The 22623-nt window shown below is 40.0% G+C and overlaps 2 protein-coding genes across 2 annotated transcripts; both read right to left on the bottom strand.

Moving 5' to 3' along the window:
• Nucleotides 1-1875: 1875 nt before the first annotated feature.
• asah1b (N-acylsphingosine amidohydrolase 1b) lies at nucleotides 1876-9971 on the bottom strand. The gene is made up of 14 exons (XM_087810561.1): nucleotides 9829-9971; nucleotides 9717-9763; nucleotides 8296-8386; nucleotides 8142-8228; nucleotides 7985-8063; nucleotides 6167-6241; nucleotides 6059-6104; nucleotides 5850-5994; nucleotides 5720-5774; nucleotides 2989-3070; nucleotides 2552-2683; nucleotides 2362-2485; nucleotides 2238-2294; nucleotides 1876-2175 (listed from the first exon to the last, which is right to left on the bottom strand). Exons 1-14 carry the CDS (start codon nucleotides 9892-9894, stop codon nucleotides 2086-2088), a joined length of 1176 nt encoding a protein of 391 aa, XP_087666687.1. The 5' UTR covers nucleotides 9895-9971; the 3' UTR covers nucleotides 1876-2085.
• Nucleotides 9972-10811: 840 nt separating this feature from the next.
• frg1 (FSHD region gene 1) lies at nucleotides 10812-20095 on the bottom strand. Its single transcript, XM_087810574.1, has 9 exons — nucleotides 19977-20095; nucleotides 19391-19455; nucleotides 19178-19300; nucleotides 17013-17070; nucleotides 15791-15905; nucleotides 14518-14622; nucleotides 14273-14364; nucleotides 11165-11275; nucleotides 10812-10950 (listed from the first exon to the last, which is right to left on the bottom strand). The coding sequence occupies exons 1-9, from the start codon at nucleotides 20033-20035 to the stop codon at nucleotides 10914-10916; spliced, it is 765 nt and encodes a 254-aa protein (XP_087666700.1). The 5' UTR covers nucleotides 20036-20095; the 3' UTR covers nucleotides 10812-10913.
• Nucleotides 20096-22623: the final 2528 nt, after the last annotated feature.

Here is a 22623-nt window from a genome sequence, read left to right as displayed (position 1 = left end):
TTCTCCACAGATAGTATGTCTCAAATCACATACTTCTCTTAGTATACTAGAAGTTAGTATGCATCAGGATAGTGTACGTACTAACTAGTAACTAATCCTCCACAGATAGTATGTCTCAAATCACATACTTCTCTTAGTATACTAGAAGTTAGTATGCATCAGGATAGTGTACGTACTAACTAGTAACTAATTCTCCACAGATAGTATGTCTCAAATCGCATACTTCTCTTAGTATACTGGAAGTTAGTATGCATCAGGATAGTGTACGTACTAACTAGTAACTAATTCTCCACAGATAGTATGTCTCAAATCGCATACTTCTCTTAGTATACTAGAAGTTAGTATGCATCAGGATAGTGTACGTACTAACTAGTAACTAATTCTCCACAGATAGTATGTCTCAAATCGCATACTTCTCTTAGTATACTAGAAGTTAGTATGCATCAGGATAGTGTACTTACTAACTAGTATGAAAAATTCTCCACAGATAGTATGTCTCAAATCACATACTTCTCTTAGTATACTAGAAGTTAGTATGCATCAGGATAGTGTACGTACTAACTAGTAACTAATCCTCCACAGATAGTATGTCTCAAACATACTTCTCTTAGTATACTAGAAGTTAGTATGCATCAGGATAGTGTACTAACTAGTAACTAATCCTCCACAGATAGTATGTCTCAAATCAAACTCTGCTGCTACACACTAACAGGAAATGATGCGACAGCGTCTACTTCTATTTAACGATGGTTTCAACCAGCTGTTTGAACGCTATCGCCACCTGCTGGCAGCACGTTTTGCAAGTTTGGAAAATGAAATAAAGAAAAAATATGAGAATCGAAATATTCACGAGATATTTAAGCTGGTATCAGCAGCGAAGACGTGTTTATCCTCCTACTGCTGCTGAAAATACACCTGTAAGTATATGAATATATATATATATATAAATATATATATAATGACGTAACTTCCGTTTACAACGTCACTAAGATGGAGCCGTTTAGGGTGGTTAGTGTCCATCGATCCATACTTAGTTTTGTGGGCTTTTTAATGACAATTTAGTGTGTATGGAGCACTTAATTTTGCATACTAAGAATTGAGACACACTTACGCACTAAAAATACTAACTTTGAGTACGCAAGTATGCGATTTGAGACACAGCAAATTATCCTTGGTCTCATCAGACCATTGGACTAGTTCCAGTGATCCATGTCCTTCTGCTCTTTTCAAATGATTTCGGCTACTGAGCTGCGGCTCCGTTTCAGGGCGTCGGCCATCTTCTTCATGTTGCGCAACAATTCGTCTTCTGAGAAACCCCGAGTTCTTGGCCAGGGGGGGCCACGAGAAAACTTTCAGGGACCAGTATGACGATGTGAGAGCTGTACTGTTGAACTCACCTGCTCCCTATGCACACCTGAGACATAGTAACACTAATGAGTCACATGACATTTTGGAGGGAAAATGACATTTAGTGGTGAAGTCTCTTGTTGCCGGTGGTTCAGATATTAATGGCTGTACATCGAGTTATAAACTACCTCCACCGTGTCATTTTGTCAACGTTGGGTTAATTTCTGGAACAAGTTGGGCTACATTTAGTAGTTTTGTTAGAATTAACTTCCTACTTGTGATAAAGCTTCATTATTTTCTGAGCACACTGGGTATTATTTTTACCATTCATTTATTATTTAGACATAAATATTCATTATTTAAACGGTAGATTTAGACATTATTTATTAATAAGACCATACATTTATTATTTAGATCATATTTGTTAACATTTATTTATATGTAATATAGACATATTTCTACCATAGATGTATTTTTCCTATTTTAAGAATTCCTTAAAATGAAGCATTAATGAAACATGACTCCAAGTACTTTAAATTATTATCTTTAATTAAGTAATAAAAAAAAAATAGTAGCGTACAAATATAGCAGCAATCAAAATCTGTGAAACATTTGATGTTTTAGTCATTTTTTAAACAATGTACACAAAGTGGCAGACGAACAATTAAAGTTGATCCCTTTTTTTTTTTTTCTTCAGTGAACGTGGAACCGAGTCGGACCTTCATCTCCAGCCCCGGCTCACCAGGGCATGCAGGGGTTCGGACAGTCGCGGATGTAAGACTCCAGCTTCCCCTCGGCCACCTGCATCAGCGTGGTGTACGTGGTGAGCTGGAACACAGGCAGACGGTTTAAGGACGGCGTGATCTCGGTCCTGGTCTTCACCGACGCACCTTGTTCAGCACGGGTTTGGTGGAGAGCACGTCGTACAAGGTCTTCGCCGAGATGTTCTGTGGGTCGTGAGGCGGTTTGAGAATCCATCGAGCCGATTTAAAAACGATCTCCTCGGACACTCACCGCCTGCGTGGTCTGGTTCATGCACTTCATGGCCGGCGTCCGGCGGTCGTCCAGGAACAGCGGCTCCTTCCAGTGATCGTAGTTGGTCTCCAGGACGTACCAGCGTCCCAGCTTAGGTTCCAGCCTGAGACTCACAAACGAAAGTGAAGCTCGGAATGACGCGTTTTTTTGCAGAGAAATGTCGACTCACTCCAAGACATCCAGGCTGAGTTCTCTGGATCGGGTGATGATGCAGCCCTGGGTGCTCTGGTTTCCTCCCAGGATGAAGTAGGCCGGAGCCAGAAGCTTCGTCTGAGCCAGTCGGGTTTTTGCCTCTTCGTAGCTGAGGATGAGCAGGAGTGGAAGAAAATATACGTTCACTTCATCATCGCAATAATGTTTTTTTTAAACAGCAATGCATCATTTTTATTTTATATCATATATTTCTGCAAGATCCCTGCGATGACTGAGGACGAGAGGATACAGTCGACTAGCAGCTTTTAAAGCTGATGTCTGGACATATTTTCCTCAAGAGTCATCAAAGTCTGTAAATTCTGCAACACCAGAGACAGTACTACAAATACTATCTATTGTTTAGTATCAATACTGTTGCCGTACGTCTACTAACTACTCACAAGAGTAAAATACCTTGTTGCGTTCTCCAAGACGGACCGTGTCAGGAAACTCATCCACATCCCGTCTCTTTTCCCGAGGATCCATTCCATGATGCCTATCATGACAGATCATGAGGTTTCATGATACAGCATCATTACATATACATACAAGACCACAATAACACACCGTCTCAGTCAGAGGCCGAACAAAATGTATATTTGATATTTTTAATTTCTTGAAAGTTCAATATATCTTGATTACATTTGTCTTCGTTCTCCTCCGTGAAACATGAAAAAAAACCCTTCCTTGGTTTTTGACAGAGAACTGTGGTGACTGGCGGAGCAATACTACGGTGACTGGCGGAGCAATACTACGGTGACTAGCGGAGCAATACTACGGTGACTAGCGGAATAATACTACGGTGACTAGCGGAGCAATACTACGGTGACTAGCGGAGCAATACTACGGTGACTAGCGGAATAATACTACGGTGACTGGCGGAATAATACTACGGTGACTAGCGGAATAATACTACGGTGACTAGCGGAGCAATACTACGGTGACTGGCGGAGCAATACTACGGTGACTGGCGGAATAATACTGCGGTGACTAGCGGAGCAATACTACGGTGACTAGCGGAATAATACTACGGTGACTAGCGGAGCAATACTACGGTGACTAGCGGAGCAATACTACGGTGACTAGCGGAATAATACTATGGTGACTAGTGGAGCAATACTACGGTGACTAGCGGAGCAATACTACGGTGACTAGCGGAATAATACTACGGTGACTGGCGGAATAATACTACGGTGACTAGCGGAATAATACTACGGTGACTAGCGGAGCAATACTACGGTGACTGGCGGAGCAATACTACGGTGACTGGCGGAATAATACTGCGGTGACTAGCGGAGCAATACTACGGTGACTAGCGGAATAATACTACGGTGACTAGCGGAGCAATACTACGGTGACTAGCGGAGCAATACTACGGTGACTGTTTGAATAATACTACGGTGACTCGCAGAGCAATACCACGGTGACTGGCGGAGCAAAACTACAATGACTGACGGAATAATACTACGGTGACTAGCGGAGCAATACTACGGTGACTGGCGGAATAATACTACGGTGACTAGCGGAGCAATACTACGGTGACTGGCGGAATAATACTACGGTGACTAGCGGAGCAATACTACGGTGACTGGTGGAATAATACTACGGTGACTAGCGGAGCAATACTACGGTGACTGGCGGAATAATACTACGGTGACTGGCGGAATAATACTACGGTGACTAGCGGAGCAATACTACGGTGACTAGCGGAGCAATACTACGGTGACTGGCGGAATAATACTACCGTGACTGGCGGAATAATACTACGGTGACTAGCGGAGCAATACTACGGTGACTGGTGGAATAATACTACGGTGACTAGCGGAGCAATACTACGGTGACTGGCGGAATAATACTACCGTGACTGGCGGAATAATACTACGGTGACTAGCGGAGCAATACTACGGTGACTAGCGGAATAATACCACGGTGACTAGCGGAGCAATACTACGGTGACTGGCGGAATAATACTACGGTGACTAGCGGAGCAATACTACTGTGACTGGCGGAATAATACTACGGTGACTAGCGGAGCAATACTACGGTGACTGGCGGAATAATACTACGGTGACTAGCGGAGCAATACTACGGTGACTGGCGGAATAATACTACGGTGACTAGCGGAGCAATACTACTGTGACTGGCGGAATAATACTACGGTGACTAGCGGAGCAATACTACGGTGACTAGCGGAGTAATACTACGGTGTCTGGCGGAGTAATACTACGGTGACTGGCGGAGTAATACTACGGTGACTCGCGGAGTAATACTACGGTGACTCGCGGAGTAATACTACGGTGACTCGCGGAGTAATACTACGGTGAATGGCGGAGTAATACTACGGTGACTGGCGGAGTAATACTACGGTGACTGGCGGAGTAATACTACGGTGACTGGCGGAATAATACTACGGTGACTGGCGGAATAATACTACGGTGACTGGCGGAATAATACTACGGTGACTGGCGGAATAATACTACGGTGACTGGCGGAATAATACTACGGTGACTGGCGGAGTAATACTACGGTGACTGGCGGAATAATACTACGGTGACTAGCGGAGCAATACTACGGTGACTCGCGGAGTAATACTACGGTGACTGGCGGAATAATACTACGGTGACTGGCGGAGTAATACTACGGTGACTCGCGGAGTAATACTACGGTGACTCGCGGAGTAATACTACGGTGACTCGCGGAGTAATACTACGGTGACTCGCGGAGTAATACTACGGTGACTCGCGGAGTAATACTACGGTGACTGGCGGAGTAATACTACGGTGACTGGCGGAGTAATACTACGGTGACTGGCGGAGTAATACTACGGTGACTGGCGGAATAATACTACGGTGACTGGCGGAATAATACTACGGTGACTGGCGGAATAATACTACGGTGACTGGCGGAATAATACTACGGTGACTGGCGTAATAACACTACGGTGACTGGCGGAATAATACTACGGTGACTGGCGGAGTAATACTACGGTGACTGGCGGAGTAATACTACGGTGACTGGCGGAGTAATACTACGGTGACTGGCGGAGTAATACTACGGTGACTTGCAAAGATAGATCATTTATTTTTGATAACTACCGGAAGAGCTTTGCTGTAATGGGAGCTACGCTGTAGAGAACTTCACTCACCGATGTATCCTCCGTCCAGACTGAAGCGCTCGTTCATCGTCAGAGTAAAGAAATGCTGCAAAGAATTGATTATTTGATTGAAAAATGATTTCAGTGACTCGTCCTGAGGCTTCACTCGAACCACACTTACAGGCTTCATTCCAGTCAGCATTCCAACGTAGCCGGCAAAGTTTGTAGATTTAAAAACCGTCTTGTTGCCTCTCTGGAAGTCCACATTGACCACCAGTGGCTTCAGCTTCTCACTGATGATCCACGACCTGTTCTTCAGATCCCAGCTGAGATAAAAAAAGAACTTGTGTCAGTCGGCTTGAGGACGTTTATCAGTGAATCAAGCCTCACCCCAGAAACAAGCCGAAATCCAGATTTCGACCGTGAATCAGGTTTCCTGGGGGACAGTGAGCGGATGAGGGTCAGTGGACTTTCACATGATCACGTGAGCTTCTTTACCTTTCGGGTCTTCAGCCACCACAGAAGTGCAGACCGTGAAGACTTCGTAGAAGATGTTGAATAACACGACCTCGCCTGCATGACAGTAAACAATTAACTTCCACAGAAGACAAATATCTGGAGGCGTTTCAGCAGAACCGTGTGGAACACAAGCTAAACTCAAGACCTCTTGAGTCTTATCAGTAGTGATGAAGCTTCATGAAACAGTGTCATGTTGTTTAGAGGTCAGTAGGTGGCGCCACCAGTTTAAAAATGATGTTTCATTAGAACAGTTGTTCAAAATAAAGTAAAATAGAGCAGAGACCGCCATCTAGTGGACTCTAAAGATAATGACACTGCTTCATGAAGCTTCATCAACACATCACTACCATCTAGTGGACTCTGAAGATAATGACACTGTTTCATGAAGCTTCATCAACACATCACTACCATCTAGTGGACTCTGAAGATAATGACACTGCTTCATGAAGCTTCATCAACAAATCACTACCATCTAGTGGACTCTGAAGATAATGACAATGTTTCATGAAGCTTCATCAACAAATCACTACCATCTAGTGGACTCTGAAGATAATGACACTGTTTCATGAAGCTTCATCAACACATCACTACCATCTAGTGGACTCTGAAGATAATGACACTGTTTCATGAAGCTTCATCAACACATCACTACCATCTAGTGGACTCTGAAGATAATGACACTGCTTCATGAAGCTTCATCAACAAATCACTACCATCTAGTGGACTCTGAAGATAATGACACTGTTTCATGAAGCTTCATCAACACATTACTACCATCTAGTGGACTCTGAAGATAATGACACTGTTTCATGAAGCTTCATCAACACATCACTACCATCTAGTGGACTCTGAAGATAATGACACTGTTTCATGAAGCTTCATCAACAAATCACTACCATCTAATGGACTCTGAAGATAATGACACCGTTTCATGAAGCTTCATCAACACATCACTACCATCTAGTGGACTCTGAAGATAATGACACTGTTTCATGAAGCTTCATCAACACATCACTACCATCTAGTGGACTCTGAAGATAATGACACTGTTTCATGAAGCTTCATCAGACCATCATGACCCAACACCAGTGTCTTCATACTCAACCCTTGCCCACTAGATGGCACTCTTTGTTTTAAGCATCTTAATGAAATCTTGCACCAATGAGTGCCACCTACTGAGCTCCGATTACGATGCTTCGTGAAGCTTCATCCTTCCTTCACCAAATGTCAATCAAGTCTAGCCAAAGAGTGTGGATCCAAAATCAGGGATTCAATTGAAATCCAGGGGAACCTCCTGAAGCCGTTACTAGTCATTGGTTGAAATGAAAAAAACTACTGAATTAAATCATTCAGTGACAAAAAGTCAAACTTCCATATAAAGAAATGATTCAATTAATTAATTAATTAACAATAACATCAACGTCTGAAATGTTAAATTCAATCTTTCATCATCATCATCATCATCAATATCACGCTGATATACTTCCGTAGAAGATCATCCACAGATGAGCTCTAGTTGGTTCTCAAAGATGTTTGGAACAACGATCAGTCAAGTTCCTTCAAAGCACGAGTGCAAGTGTTGCTTAAGTGGATTTGATTTAAATTTTCTCTTTTTATCATTCACTGCATTTTGTTGATCGATGAAAATACATTATCGACACGTTCTTTACTCCACAACATTTTCTCGCACCTGCCTAGAACTCTGGCCCACGACTGTACCCCCCTCCATCACCCCGTGACTTTAAAGAACCCAGACTGACTTCCGACAAAATGATTTAAAGTACAGGCGCGTCTCACCGAGAGGAATCCCTGAGGCGGATGCTATTCCCTTCATCTCGTCGCCGAAGGGATGCGGGAGCGAGTCCACGATCAAAGGCTGCCATCGTGAGCACAAACAATTAGAAATGAGTTTGCGACGCGTCAGGAGACACCAGGAGCAGGAAGTGAAACTCACCAGCGAAATGTCCACCAACTCGACCAAGAGCCCGCTGGGCACAAAGGCGTTGGCCAGGTCTTTGATGGCCGCCATCATCTCGCCCAGCTGGAGGGAGAGAGAGAGCAGGAGGGTGAGAGATGATTCGAGGCGACCTGGGCGAGGGAACCCCTACCTCGGCTTTCTTGTCGGAGATCAGGCTGGTCCACCTCTTGCTGGGCGGCAGGTCCAGGTCCAGGGTGTACCAGGGCACGGTTCCTTTGAACCTGAGCAGAAGACTTGAAGGTATTACCTGTTCATGGATGATCCACCACATTCTTTTACGATAATTACTTTTTATGATTATGATCTCATGTCACGGAGACGTCTTCAGTCGTCTTATGACGGAAACTAACTTTGACATGCTTTAAAAAAAATGATAAAAGAGGAAATAAAAGTGTTTCATTTTATTTAGAAGGCGATACAGACCAGTAGAACAAACAGGTTGAATCAATCTTTGCAGCATTTAGGCCTGCGATCAGTATGTCGAACCAAATTCAATGCATAGTATCTTGACCTGAAAGTCAAGCAGTTAAACTGACTGGGTTTGAATCCCAACTTCTAACCGAGTTACTGATTATATTATAATTAATCTCTGATAACCATTGTTCTCTCTTCACATATATTTAGATTTATTTATTTTATTTATCATTTTTTTAATTACGCTCCTTAAACTTATACTTCTAATTTCTATGACATCTTAATTTAATTAGTTTTTCGTCTTTAGTCATTTAATTGTGTAGATGAATTCATATATATTAATTGTACTATTCTTTTCATTAAAGAAAAAAAAGAAGTAGCATATATTTTACCACTTCTAATAAAATACACACAGTATGAAAAATGTAAAACCAATCCTGTAAAAAGAAAATAGTAGAAAAGAGGTCTTTAAACCAAGATCTCAAAACTAACTTTTCTAGACCAGGGTCACAAAGCGCTTAAACAATCAAAACAATATTCAATAAAATATAAACTTAAAAAGGTCAAGATACCACTGAGACAAACACAGAGTCTCAGAGAATCAAGGTAAAGCCTGCACGAGTGGAGAAATGTGAGTTCTTCTACTAGAGCAGGTCAACTAGTGATAACATGTGACTTAATGTGAATTATATGCGAGATTTCAAACTAGTTTCGAGTTACTATCCGATCATCATTTGGCTTAAAATTGAATTTCAATTTAATCATCATCCAATGTAAAGTCTTCATCATGAATTCCCAACATGTGTTGGGATTTATTCCAGTTTAGTTAAAATCAAACACCTGCGCACGCACTTCACAGTGAAAGAACGAGAAAAGGTCAAACTATTGTTGTTGTTTTTTTTAAATTACTATTTGACAAAATTGTTTATATTTCATTGAAGAAGTCATGTGTGCATCTCGGCTGGTTGCAAATATAGGTCAATGAAAATTACGAGGTGTACCTGAAGGCAACACGTATCAGCGACTCAGGTGTGGAGAAACATTAGATTGAACTTTTGCTTCCTTACATTAAAGAATATAATTTATATTATATTAATTATAGAATATACGAATAAATAAGAAGTTTCGATCACTTACGTCGGACCTTTAGGCGGATACATGTCGCCCCTGCAGTCCTCCGTGTACTGGCGAGAAACTACATGTTTACACGAGTACATGGTTCACGAGCACGCGGACAGGTGTAACTCACCGGCGGCACGAACTGCGTCGTCGTAACGCTAAACAAAGTTAGAATTATCAAGGAAAGAAACGCCATGATGGCCGCGTTTGTTGATGTTTTTCCGGGTCCAACACGAACTTAGAGAAGTGAGCAGGACTGTGTTTATCTCGTGACACCGCCGGAACCAAGACACGGCAGAGGGGGGGAACCGGAAATGTACGAGTCCTTAAATAACACACCTTTTGCTACTTTCACTGATGCGACAATACATTTAACATATCTGAAAAACTGTCTTATATGTAAGGACTCTTTGTGTTACTCTTTTAGGGAGAAAATAACGGTGAATTAATGTGTCTGATTGAAAAAGAAACCCCTCAACGTGAATATGGTTGGGTCCACCCGGAAGTTTTGAGCTTTATTCAACACTCGTGATCGATTCTTGCATAAACGTTTCTTTTCGTTGCATAAACTCACGAATAACAATTTATGCAACACAATTGTATTGATATTTCATGTTAGAATCCGCTCTCAAAATGTTTCACAGAGGCGTAAATAATCAAATAAATCTGAACATTCATTACTAGTCCTTTTCCTTAACCAAGGATGGAACATGTTCTCCATCCACGTCTATATTTATACATTTAATACTATATTCTGTAATTTGTAAGAATCGTGAATTAAACCGATATCACTTTGATGTCAACTTTACATGTTTACCTGTTGTGTTATCAGTTGTATCTTGATCTTTGAAGTATATACTTTATTGAATATTGTTTATGACCCTGGTCTGGAAAAGCGCTTTACAAATATAAATTACTTACTTTTGCAAGTCGTATGTGTCCAACATTAAAGGGAAATGAAATTACGTGATACAAAAAAAGGAAAATATAATGTTTTATTAACATTTTAGTTTTCAAGTAAAGATTTGATTTTTATTCAATGACATGTGAAAGTGATTTTTCTACATCTGATGTGAACCAAATATAGTTATTGAATGAAAATCCACACATGAGTTAAAAATGAATCAGTATAGTTTATTAAAAATACAACTCAGAATAAAACATCTGATGCAAACAAAAAAAACATCCATGGCTGTGATTCTGAGGACTTGGGGTTCACTTGCAGTATCTGTCCGCCTTCATTTTGCTTCTCCTGTCGAAAGAACAAACCAGTTTGTAACTATTTCAGAGAGTGTCGAAGAGGCGAGTGCAGCCAGGGTGGGATGGATGTCGACGACTAGTTTACAAATGATGAGGTTTTCACGACAAACATGCGACACGGTTTCATGTATCGTCACTTTCAGGAAGCAGCAGGTGTCGCTGTATTGAATGTTTCAGAGCCAAAGACCACAGAGCGCAAAGTTTACCTGTCGAGTAGAGATTCGTGAAACTTCCCGTCCGTTCTGGCTTTTTTCAGCGTCACGGCGTCGCCCTCGTTGATCCGGAGTCGCTGGTCCTGGAAACTCTGGAACTTTTTCCTGCAACACAAACAAAAAGGACGTCGTTTTAAAACAACCTTTTCGAGCGTCAGCAGCAGATTCCCCTCGTTGGATCCAAAGTTTTTGACACAAGATGATACATTTCACATGTATAAATGTTTTTATGTTCAGCAGCGTGAACTGAAAAACATTAAACCACACTAAACGTAACAAAAAAAAACAAAGATTCTTTTAGTTAATGACCCTAAAATGTATTAGAGGTTCAAACATGTTTTCAATCAGGTTAAAAGTGTGTGTTTTCAGTGGATTACACCCACATAAATAGACTATTAGTAAGTAAGTAAGTAATTTATATTTATATAGCGCTTTTCCAGACCAGGGTCACAAAGCGCTTAAACAATCAAAACAATATTCAATAAAGTATATACTTTAAAGATCAAGATAAAACTGATAACACAACAGGAGTTCCAGAAAATCAAGGAAAAGCCTGAACAAATAAAAACGTCTTAAGATGTTTCTTGAAGTCAGTAGATCCATCAAGAGCAAAGAGAGAGAAAAATTGTATATATTTTATATATAAGATCCTTCCACATCTGGCTCGGGAATGTCTCGAAGCCTTCAGTCAACGCTGACGACAAAAATGAATCTCTGATGGAATTTGTAACCGACTAACGGCAGAACAGCTGCATTGATCCACATCAGCGTCTCTGTCGCGAACGAAAAGGTGTTTTATTGGCGCCAGACATTTAAAATGAACCTTCAGGTAACGTCGCACCTGAGACCGAGTGGAAGATGAATCACGAGGAACAAACATCAGCATTTAGAATAATCGCTTCGGATGGATCTCAGGAAATGATTTGGCCCCATCAGAGCCACAATAATGGTGGTATATATTATGGCTGCCTCTGGATCTGTGCATCAATTCTATCCTTAAGGAGATTAATGGCGCGGGAGCAGGAGGCGTGTTGCCCATTGGGATGCGAGTTTGTTGTCAAAAAGCGCCTGCTTCAGGTTGACAAATGGTGAAGATAAATGGAGTGGAAACGCTTGCTGCGGGGGAAAAAAAGGAAGAAAAGAAGAAAGAAAAATCACCTCATGCCGTTGCATCTTCATTATTAGCCACGGAGAAGAGAAAACCACCGTTGAAACATCTCGCTGTGACCAGGGATCAACTCAAACTGCTGCATGAGGTTCTGGTCACTCGATAAGAACGACCTTCACCAACTACACACCAGTGACTTCGAAGCTTATCGTCGTTTCATCAAGACGAGTCGCTTCTTGTTTCGTCTTTTTCATGTGGGTTTTAGGTGGAAGCCCTGGGGCAGACCCGGGACCAGGAGAGCTGGAGGAGGTTTCTGAGTGGAGGGAACGTCTGGGGTGTCTTTGCCGCCACATAAACATGACGGTGGATGAAACAGTGAAAGATGGATGAAAGCAACAGACAGACCACTGGCCAATGCGTCGCTTGACCAGGACAGTAATGAGATGAAAGAATTACAAACTCACTGAACCCGAGTGATTTTCAGAACCTCTTTTCACTTTTGTTTCCCTTTTCTCCATCATAAAATCTAAACTGTACTTCAATATGCAATATTTAAAATATTATGTATTTATTCTATTTATACCATATTGCACTATTTTTAACTTTTTAATATTTATACTTTTATATACATTAACTCTATGCAATATTTAAAACGTTATTTATTTATTCTGTTTATACCATATTGCACTATTTTTACCTTAATTAATACACTAATATTTATACCTTTTATATACATTAACTCTATGCAATATTTAAAACGTTATTTATTTATTCTGTTTATACCATATTGCACTATTTTTACCTTAATTAATACACTAATATTTATACTTTTATATACATTAACTCTATGCAATATTTAAAACGTTATTTATTTATTCTGTTTATACCATATTGCACTATTTTTACCTTAATTAATACACTAATATTTATACTTTTATATACATTAACTCTATGCAATATTTAAAACGTTATTTATTTATTCTGTTTATACCATATTGCACTATTTTTACCTTAATTAATACACTAATATTTATACTTTTATATACATTAACTCTATGCAATATTTAAAACGTTATTTATTTATTCTGTTTATACCATATTGCACTATTTTTACCTTAATTAATACACTAATATTTATACTTTTTATATACATTAACTCTATGCAATATTTAAAACGTTATTTATTTATTCTGTTTATACCATATTGCACTATTTTTACCTTAATTAATACACTAATATTTATACTTTTATATACATTAACTCTATACAATATTTAAAACGTTATTTATTTATTCTGTTTATACCATATTGCACTATTTTTACCTTAATTAATACACTAATATTTATACTTTTTATATACATTAACTCTATGCAATATTTAAAACGTTATTTATTTATTCTGTTTATACCATATTGCACTATTTTTACCTTAATTAATACACTAATATTTATACTTTTTATATACATTAACTCTATGCAATATTTAAAACGTTATTTATTTATTCTGTTTATACCATATTGCACTATTTTTACCTTAATTAATACACTAATATTTATACTTTTTATATATACGTCTCTCTGCTGTGTTTTTTAACGGTTGCCAAGCAACGAAATTTGGGAAGCAACATGTGACCTTTCTGTGTGGAGTTTGTATGTTTTACTCGTGTTACGAAGGTTTACTCCGGGCACTCCGGTTTCCTCCCACAATCCAAAACCATACAGAGGTTGATAAGGAACTTTGGGAAATTGTCCGTAGGTATGAGAGAATGGTTGTCTGTCGTTGTCTATCTTTGTGTGCCCTGCGACAGACTGGCTTCCTGTCCAGGGTGTCCCCCCGCCTCACGCCCCAAGAAACTGGGATGATGAAGTTCTTTGGATTCATTTGGCGTTCATTCTGACACCATTTCAATGGCACCGGTGTCGTTTGGAACACAAACCACATACACTAAATACACGATTGTGATTCCTGTCGAATAACCAAAAGCTGAACGTACACATAGTTGAGCTCGCAGGACTTGACGTTGCCTCGGTCCTCGTCTGCCAGGTTGTCTTTATGCTTCACGTCCCGATCTGTGTTGGATCTGATCTGATCGGGAAAAAAGGGATAAATGAAGTCACAAAGTCACAAATGAAACCCTGCACTTCCTCTTAATGGAGCGACAGCAGCGTTTCCCTCCGACATCATACGACTAACACGAACTCTTGCCAGAAGAAAAAAAACAAACAATTTGGCCGTCACCTTCAGCATCTCGTCGACCCCCGCCGTCTTGCCCTTGGCAGCGATGTCCCCGCTCTCGCTGTAGGAGATAAAACAGCTATTTGCTGCCAGAAGAGCCATTTTCCCCTGCGGCGGAACAAGAAGAAGGCATCAGAGGTGCTCTCCATTAGCCAGAAGCGAAGGCGTAAAAGGTTTCCCTGATTAGACGGCGTAGTTTCAAGGCCGCGCCACACAGCGTTTAGATACCTTCAGCGTAAAAGGTGAGGTGAAGTGTGTTCAGCGGGATGAAGTGCGAGCGTTAAACATTACCAAATGACTCACAGTCCAGCGAGTTCCAATCAGACACAAAATTAACTTTTCACACTTCACCTCCATTTCTGTGTTGAGACTAAGAATAGGTCGACGGAGAAGAAAATGTGTCGGCAAACAAAGGAACCTGAAACGCAGTCAAGATAAATAGCGACGAGGTTTTCCCGGGAGAAATCAAATATTCATGTTTGCACATCAGCACCGTCAGCCGTGAGCGGAGCAGAACCATCGCAAAGACCGAAAACATTCAAGCCAACGACGAGCTGCGAACATCACCTGCAGGAGGAGATGAACGGCACCAAATGACCTTGAAATGATATTACATCAAGTGACCTTTACTGTCCTCGTCGATCTCATGCGAGGCAAATATCTTCCTTTTCTTTTGGTAATCTTCATCAGACGCTAGCCTCAACGTAAAGAACGCATTTTTGTCCGTAAAATGTCATGAATTTCATTTATGAACTTAAGTTATTATCAAGAAAGTGTGGGAAACGAGTGCTAAAATTTAACTGTTATTAACTAATTTTCTTCTCATTACTAGATTTTCCAATAAATGCACCTATAGTTAACCAGTCAACAAGAAATTAAAGAAAAAAAGGGCAACCTAATCATGTTTTTTTAAGATTCCATCTCCATATATTTGCTGGTCACGACCACGAAAAACTTGAAAAACAAACTATAAATATTATACTGTATATCCATGTGTTTTTCTCTTGGCACCGACCTGGGGCGCTCACCTCTAAACAATGTTTGCAGAGGTAACTCGAAAATAAACAAGTTAGAACCAACTGCAAGTGTGTGAACAGGTTATTCCGTATGTATTGGAACAGCCTCTCGTGCTCCTCTCACGGCTGGTAATGCAAGCAGGTCGAGAGTTCACCCCGAGAGTGAAACTTTTCCAGTGAACCCTAGACCTGCTTGATGTCCTTGTAGATGGTTTTCGGTGACATGTCTGCCCTGGTTTAATATGATTTGTTGCGCTTACATCTTGGAATATGGGCTCCCACTGCTCCCTTGCACCGATGGCATCGGACCGACCCACAACCACGCCTTCCGAGTTGAGACCCAAGTACTTTCCGTATCCAGACTTGAGGGCAATCCTGCAACAACAGAGTGTACCGTGGATTGAAAAAGATCCTCTGCTTGGCTTGTTTACAATGTCCAAATTAGAGCCTGGTGTGTGATGAAGATCTCCACATGATTTCAGGAAATATGATTAGATAGATTAGATTAATAGATAGATTAGATTAATAGATAGATTAGATTAACAGACAGGACAGGACAGGACAGGACAGGACAGGACAGGACAGGACAGGACAGGACAGGACAGGACAGGACAGGACAGACAGGACAGGACAGGACAGGACAGGACAGGACAGGACAGGACAGGACAGGACAGGACAGGACAGGACAGGACAGGACAGGACAGGACAGGACAGGACAGGACAGGACAGGACAGGACAGGACAGGACAGACAGACAGACAGACAGACAGACAGACAGACAGACAGACAGACAGACAGACAGACAGACAGACAGACAGACAGACAGACAGACAGACAGACAGACAGACAGACAGACAGACAGACAGACAGGACAGACAGACAGGACAGACAGGACAGACAGGACAGACAGGACAGACAGGACAGACAGATAGATAGAACTTGCACAAGGTTCTTGATTTTATTTAGTTCTGTTGCCTTTATAAAGCACTTCAGAGAAAGATCCCCTTCTTTGCCATTTAGACTATAAACACCAAGAGAAAGACTTAGCACCAGATCGAGCTTCTATTCTAGTGATGTAACTGTACAACCGTCGGGTAGATTTTTGTGCTGTTTTTTATTTTTTAAAGGTAAAACAACTAGATCATTCCTAAAGGCAGTGGTGATGAGCTTTAGAATAGCAGTGCCAACACATTTACTTCAGCAGACAGACTAAAAACCATCCCACCTGCACATCCTTTTTTGCCCTTGAGGCTCAGAGACTGTAATCAAATGAAATCTAACTTTATTTACGAGTCATTTTTCACACGAAATGCAGCATGAAGAGCATTGCCGCACTCAAAGCGACACAGAGGATGAAAAGACACACCCACAGACGCACACAACGGACAGCAGGAGACGAGAAAAAACGGCTGTTAAATGGAATTATTTACGATTCCCATGAAGAAGAAAAAAACACAAAAAATCATTTTTGTTTCAAGCTTACCTTGTGTCTGAAACCTTGACGGCTGTAAATTGCTCCGGAGGGTCTGGGCCTTCGTCCTCTGAAAGAAGGCGTGAACAACACAACATGCTTTTTAATACGTTTTTATAAATAATAGGCTGATTTCTAGTCTGTTTCCAGTTAGAAACCCTGTCGTCGTGATACATTTGGAACTTGTTCAGCAAGTAGGTGAAGGGACTTATCATCCTTTCCACAGATTTCACCATGTCTGCATCATCCAGTGTGGCACATACACTAGAGAACCTCTCTGCTGTGAGTTCATATATTATTTCATCTACTTCAAATTAGCTTAAGTAAATCGAGCGGAGGCTGACCAACTCAGGGGATTGGGACGTTTCAATCTCACATTTTTCTCTGGTCTGAAAAAGAAGATAAAACGTCGACTGAATTAAGTAAGTTGTGCGCCCCCTTTCAGGCATGATTCTCCGCTGGGCTTTGCTCCCGAAAAAAAGCCTGAAGGCAAAGTGAAAGCATGGCTACTCAGGTCTTCATTTCACCCTCGCTCCGATTTTGTTCGCTCTTGCCTTGACTTCAGATAGATTAAAAAGCACTCTTTAACTTTTTAAGATGCTTGACAGAGAGGCTGAGAACTATATTCTGAACCTGACTATTGGTCTCATCTTGAAGATTATCTTAACAAGATGCGATCTCGCCAACCTATGTACCAGTAATTATGTTGGAGAATTGTTGGGCACAGAATTCAAAACAGTTGTTCTGTGTTTAATACAATGAATCAGAAGGTGTTGGCAGTGAGTTGAACACATTTCAAATGATTGGCAGATGGTAACCAGGTTGCCTCAATATACACAGAAAATTAAAACTAAATTAATTATTGTATACTTAAAAATCGAATCTGTTTTAGTTACACATCTAGAGATTTTTTTTTTTAATAAATACATTTCTTGGGAAATCATTGGATGTGTATTCACTTTTTCTAAAAAACAACACTGTGGTCATATTGGGTATGACTTTAATAAGCTTTATTAAGTAGTGATGGTCTGATGAAGCTTCACGACGCAGTGACGTGTTGCTTAGATGTGATGTTTCATTAGAACAGTTGTTCAAATCTAGTGGGCTCTGAAAATAATGACAGTGCTTCAAGAAGCTTCTTCAGAACATCACTAATGTTAAGTAGTGTCCCGGCTTTAAGAGCCCAATAGAAGGGTTTGTCAGCTTAATGATAATCTTAGGCTTCCACTAACTATGTTGGAAAAACCACATTCAATCAATTCATCATCCTCTAACCTGAGGACGCTGTTACAGGACTATTATATTGAGGAGGGCTTGGCTAGGGAATAGTCTGATCCCTGCTGCAGTAGCTGGATCGCAAGCCCTGCCTTTCGTCCACTATGTGTCATTTAAATGGTTTTTGTCACTACTGCTGTTGTGCATGTCGTCTATTGTTGTCGATGTTTAAGTTTTGCTCATTGTCATTTGTAATGTGTAATATATTGTCAGTGAAAACGGGACGAATAGTCTACTCTAATTCATCTTATTATTAAAGCCAGAGAGGACGATTATTGTACTCTGACAACAAAGACACTGCTGTGATTGTTCTTCACACCTTCAACAGACACCCCTTGAGAGCTGTGAGTAGGTTTTCCACTGACCAACTCAGAAAGATAAATAGCAGATCAGTTATCATTGAAGAGCAGATTTTAAGATCGTCTGCTTAGTCCTTAAAACCCTGAATGTTCTTGTACTATAACTTTTTGTTCCATTTAAGACATTCTGGATCCCTTAATCAAATAGTATACGTTTAGTTTGTACATTTATACACAAACCAAAAGAAGCAGGATTCAGCTAATGTTGTACTCACCTAGAGAGGAAACTACAACTATGGTCTACACAAAAATGTGTTAAATTTGGGCTGAAATCATTGGGTTTTGTATGCTGTAAGGTTGATCTACATGCATTTTCTCTCCGTCATATTGAAGAATTGTATCCTATTTATTAGTTAGAAGTACTTATTTCCTGTTTGTAGCAATATGGATTTTTATTTGGTGAACTAATGTTGCCATAAACATTCTCCCTCCATGTCGTTTCCCCGTCATTGCGAGGGCCGTTATACATCATGTTCTCAACACGTTTTTCAATTAGAGCAAGTAGAACGATCAACTCGAAATTAAAAACATGAGCCATCTTACCGTTATGTGGAGCGCCGATGGTGAAGAGACCAGTATCAAGAGCATGAATGTACGCGTTGTTCTGCATCTCTATTGCCACCGATCCTGTGATTTCATTAAACGTACTCACAGTCCACCAACCACCTATCAAGAGGATAAAAGAAATACAGTTATTTGAGTTCTCAACTTAGTGATTTAAACATGGATCACACGTTTTAAACAAGAAGATCTTACCAACAATATCAGGTTTTGCTGCGTCGTTGGCATTTTTCTTTTTGTCTTTGTTCTTACGCTTTTTCCTGTGGATTCAAATATATACATTATTATCAAACTTGATACTAATAAGCAACTTTTATGGGTTCATGGTTCTTACGTTCTACTTTTAACAGTCATCCATTACAACAATACAAATGTTCAATATCTAACCATACAAGAACTACACTTGTCAATATCTTTCATCCATGTTCAGACTATATTTAAGTAACTTTAATAGAAGTTATTGGTGACTTGTTGTTGTTGTTGTTATCCAATAATAATAACAATACGATGTAGAAGTTGAACGAGTGTTGCAACTGTAATGATTTAAATTCAAAGACTTAAGTCGATATGAAAATAACTTCTGTACAAAACACGTCGCTAGAAATTTCTAATTTTGCTATAGAATCAATTGTTCTGATTTATTGAAGGTTTAACCTTCGTTTAAGTTGATCAAAGCTACGTTTAGCTTTAGCTAGCATAGCTTTACAAAATCACATTTTAAAACCGCGAAAAAACACGCTGCAAAATTCAACCATGCACATTTCAAAAATTACAGTTTTACCCTTTATTTTGTCCTTTCAGAACGAGCTTCGTTGTTTTCACGCTCGAATATTCCGCCATTTAGCACGACGAAGGATTAGCTTAGCAAGCTGTGTTTTCCAAACAGGTCGCTATGGTGGCCGCAGAGGATCAAACCACGTCTTCGCCAAAGACGTTCAATCTGTCGATCAAACAAAGTCAGAATTTTAGTTTATTAGAATATTTAAAAAGGTCTCCTTGAAAAAATAAATTTGATTGACACCACACACAAAAATATAGTTCCAGGCATGTCATGGAAGAATAAAATAATAATCCACATTTATAAATGATCTGCCTTATGTATTACCAGTCAGACGACTTTTAACAATTATTTAAACAATAATTTAAAAATAATATTGCTTGACTGGCCTCTTCATAATTTAGAGTCTAAATTATAAATTACAATTATGAACTTGGATTACCGTATTGTAAAGCAGAGGCCAGTTATGAAATATAGACCATTTCATTTATACTTTTGACGTAATTGTAGACATCATGGTTTACTACTTTGATGATACATGCATTAGATTAATTCACCCAAACAATAACTATAAATTATATTTGTGCATAATTTAAAACCATTTATTGATGTAAAAAGTGGACATTAGAACAGGGTTGGGTGTACTATAGATATATAGTCATATATAATAAAATAATTCAGCTTCAAACCTGTTTTTAATGAAAAAAAAAGAAAGGATACAAAACCACGTAAGAAATGAAAGTATTCCGACAGTCAGCGAAGCGTCCCTGTGATCCGCAGAGCCAGCGTGTTCAAAAGGAGCGTTTTGGACTTATTAAGAAGTGAGACGTCATCACTCACAAGTGCAAGAAACATCTCATAAAGTCTGGCCCGAGCTCCGGGAACCTCATCACATTGGGTAAGTGCTGACTGCGATAGCTCACTGCCAATTTGGTTGTTGCTGTGCATAAGGGAAAAAAAAGTTGGACTGAGAGTGTGGAAGATTATTATGGCAAAAAAGTGTCACGTAAGCTTCCAGAGAGTTTGGCTGCTTAAGCCTCGAATCAACATCTTACTCTAAAGTGTATCCTCAACGTAGCCTCACTGTCTTTGTCGAGTTCCCGGCTGCTTTGACAGAAATCCTCCCTCCTTGACAAGATTAGGCCGTCACGAGTCCTCACCAAAGAGTCGAGTGGTTAAGTCGCAAAGTACTTTGGAAAAAAAAGCTAAAGGACTGTCAAATGAATGACTGACTTTTAAACGACTGACTTCACAAATTCTATATATTAACAACATAAACTACTTCTGAAATGCCGTCCATTCAGGCACAGGGGCCAAATTTGTTCCACCAAGTCAAATTGACTTGTGGCCTGTCGGTTGGTTGGCATAAGATTAAAGTTGATAAATATTTATGTTAGTATCATGGGTAGCAACTGATGAAGCTTCATGAAGCATTGTCATTATCTTCAGAGTCCACTAGATGGCGGTCTTTGCACTATTTTCCTTTGTTTTGAACAACTGTTCTGATGAAATATCATTTTTAAACTGATGGCGCCACCTACTGACCTCTGAACAACATGACGCTGTTTCATGAAGCTTCATGAAACAGTGTCATTATTTTCAGAGTCCACTAGATGACGGTCCCCGCACTATTCTCCTATGTTTTTAACAATTGTTCTGATGAAATATCACATCATTTTTAAACTGATGGCGCCACCTACTGACCTCTGAACAACATGACGCTGTTTCATGAAGCTTCATGAAACAGTGTCATTATTTTCAGAGTCCACTAGATGGCGGTCCCCGCACTATTCTCCTATGTTTTTAACAACTGTTCTGATGAAATATCACATCATTTTTAAACTGATGGCGCCACCTACTGACCTCTGAACAACATGACGCTGTTTCATGAAGCTTCATGAAACAGTGTCATTATTTTCAGAGTCCACTAGATGGCGGTCCCCGCACTATTCTCCTATGTTTTTAACAACTGTTCTGATGAAATATCACATCATTTTTAAACTGATGGCGCCACCTACTGACCTCTGAACAACATGATGCTGTTTCATGAAGCTTCACCAGCACATCACTAGATTTAAGTGAGTCTTAAATAGATGTGTGACTCTATTGTATCATCGGTGTCTGTTTGTACAAAACTCTCTTTTCATTGAAATATTCAGAGTGGAAAATATGCTTCAGCCCTGCCCACTTAAAAACACTGTTTTTGGAGATGAAATCTAGTTTACCATGACCACACCCACTCTGCTGTGATTGATCTACTGTCGAGATTTGTCACCGCACGTCATTAATCCGGGGAGTCTCATGTATAAAGAAAGAAGCAGGAAGTTACTACAGGAAAAGTAGGTAGGTAGAACTTTATTGATTCCTCAGGAGGTCTCCTTCAGGAAATTGTTTTTTTCCAATTAGCCAATTAAAAAAGTGAAGCCATTATTACGTCATAATGGACTCCGCTCTCGTAACCTTTTGTTTACCAAGATTTCGGACGAGGAAGAACTATATAAAGTAAAGCCATGGTCATGATGAGGGACTTGCATCTTGGAGAGGAAGACTTAACCATCCACTTCATCTATGTAACGGTAGCAGGGCTCTTAGACCATTTAACTTGCTAACAGGAGGGTCAACAAAGACACTTAAAACTCAGATATTGAAT

Source organism: Callionymus lyra, chromosome 1 (assembly GCF_982586985.1).
Source record: "Callionymus lyra chromosome 1, fCalLyr1.hap1.1, whole genome shotgun sequence".
Classification (NCBI taxonomy): Eukaryota; Metazoa; Chordata; class Actinopteri; order Syngnathiformes; family Callionymidae; genus Callionymus; species Callionymus lyra.
Note: the sequence above shows the minus strand (reverse complement) of the source record. Positions and strands in the feature narration are given on the sequence as shown.

What these genes read in the sequence shown, in the direction of transcription:
- asah1b (XM_087810561.1), bottom strand. Translation starts at nt 9,894, where the DNA reads ATGGCGTTTCTTTCCTTGATAATTCTAACTTTGTTTAGCGTTACGACG. An exon ending in CTCAGCCTGGATGTCTTGGA is followed by an intron (nt 2,486 to 2,551) that starts GTGAGTCGACAT and finishes TGTGAGTCTCAG; the next exon opens with GCTGGAACCTAAGCTGGGAC. An exon ending in CCAAACCCGTGCTGAACAAG is followed by an intron (nt 2,176 to 2,237) that starts GTGCGTCGGTGA and finishes CCTGTGTTCCAG; the next exon opens with CTCACCACGTACACCACGCT.
- frg1 (XM_087810574.1), bottom strand. Translation starts at nt 20,035, where the DNA reads ATGGCGGAATATTCGAGCGTGAAAACAACGAAGCTCGTTCTGAAAGGA. An exon ending in GTCAAGGTTTCAGACACAAG is followed by an intron (nt 15,906 to 17,012) that starts GTAAGCTTGAAA and finishes CTGTTGTTGCAG; the next exon opens with GATTGCCCTCAAGTCTGGAT. An exon ending in CACGAATCTCTACTCGACAG is followed by an intron (nt 10,951 to 11,164) that starts GTAAACTTTGCG and finishes TTCTTTCGACAG; the next exon opens with GAGAAGCAAAATGAAGGCGG.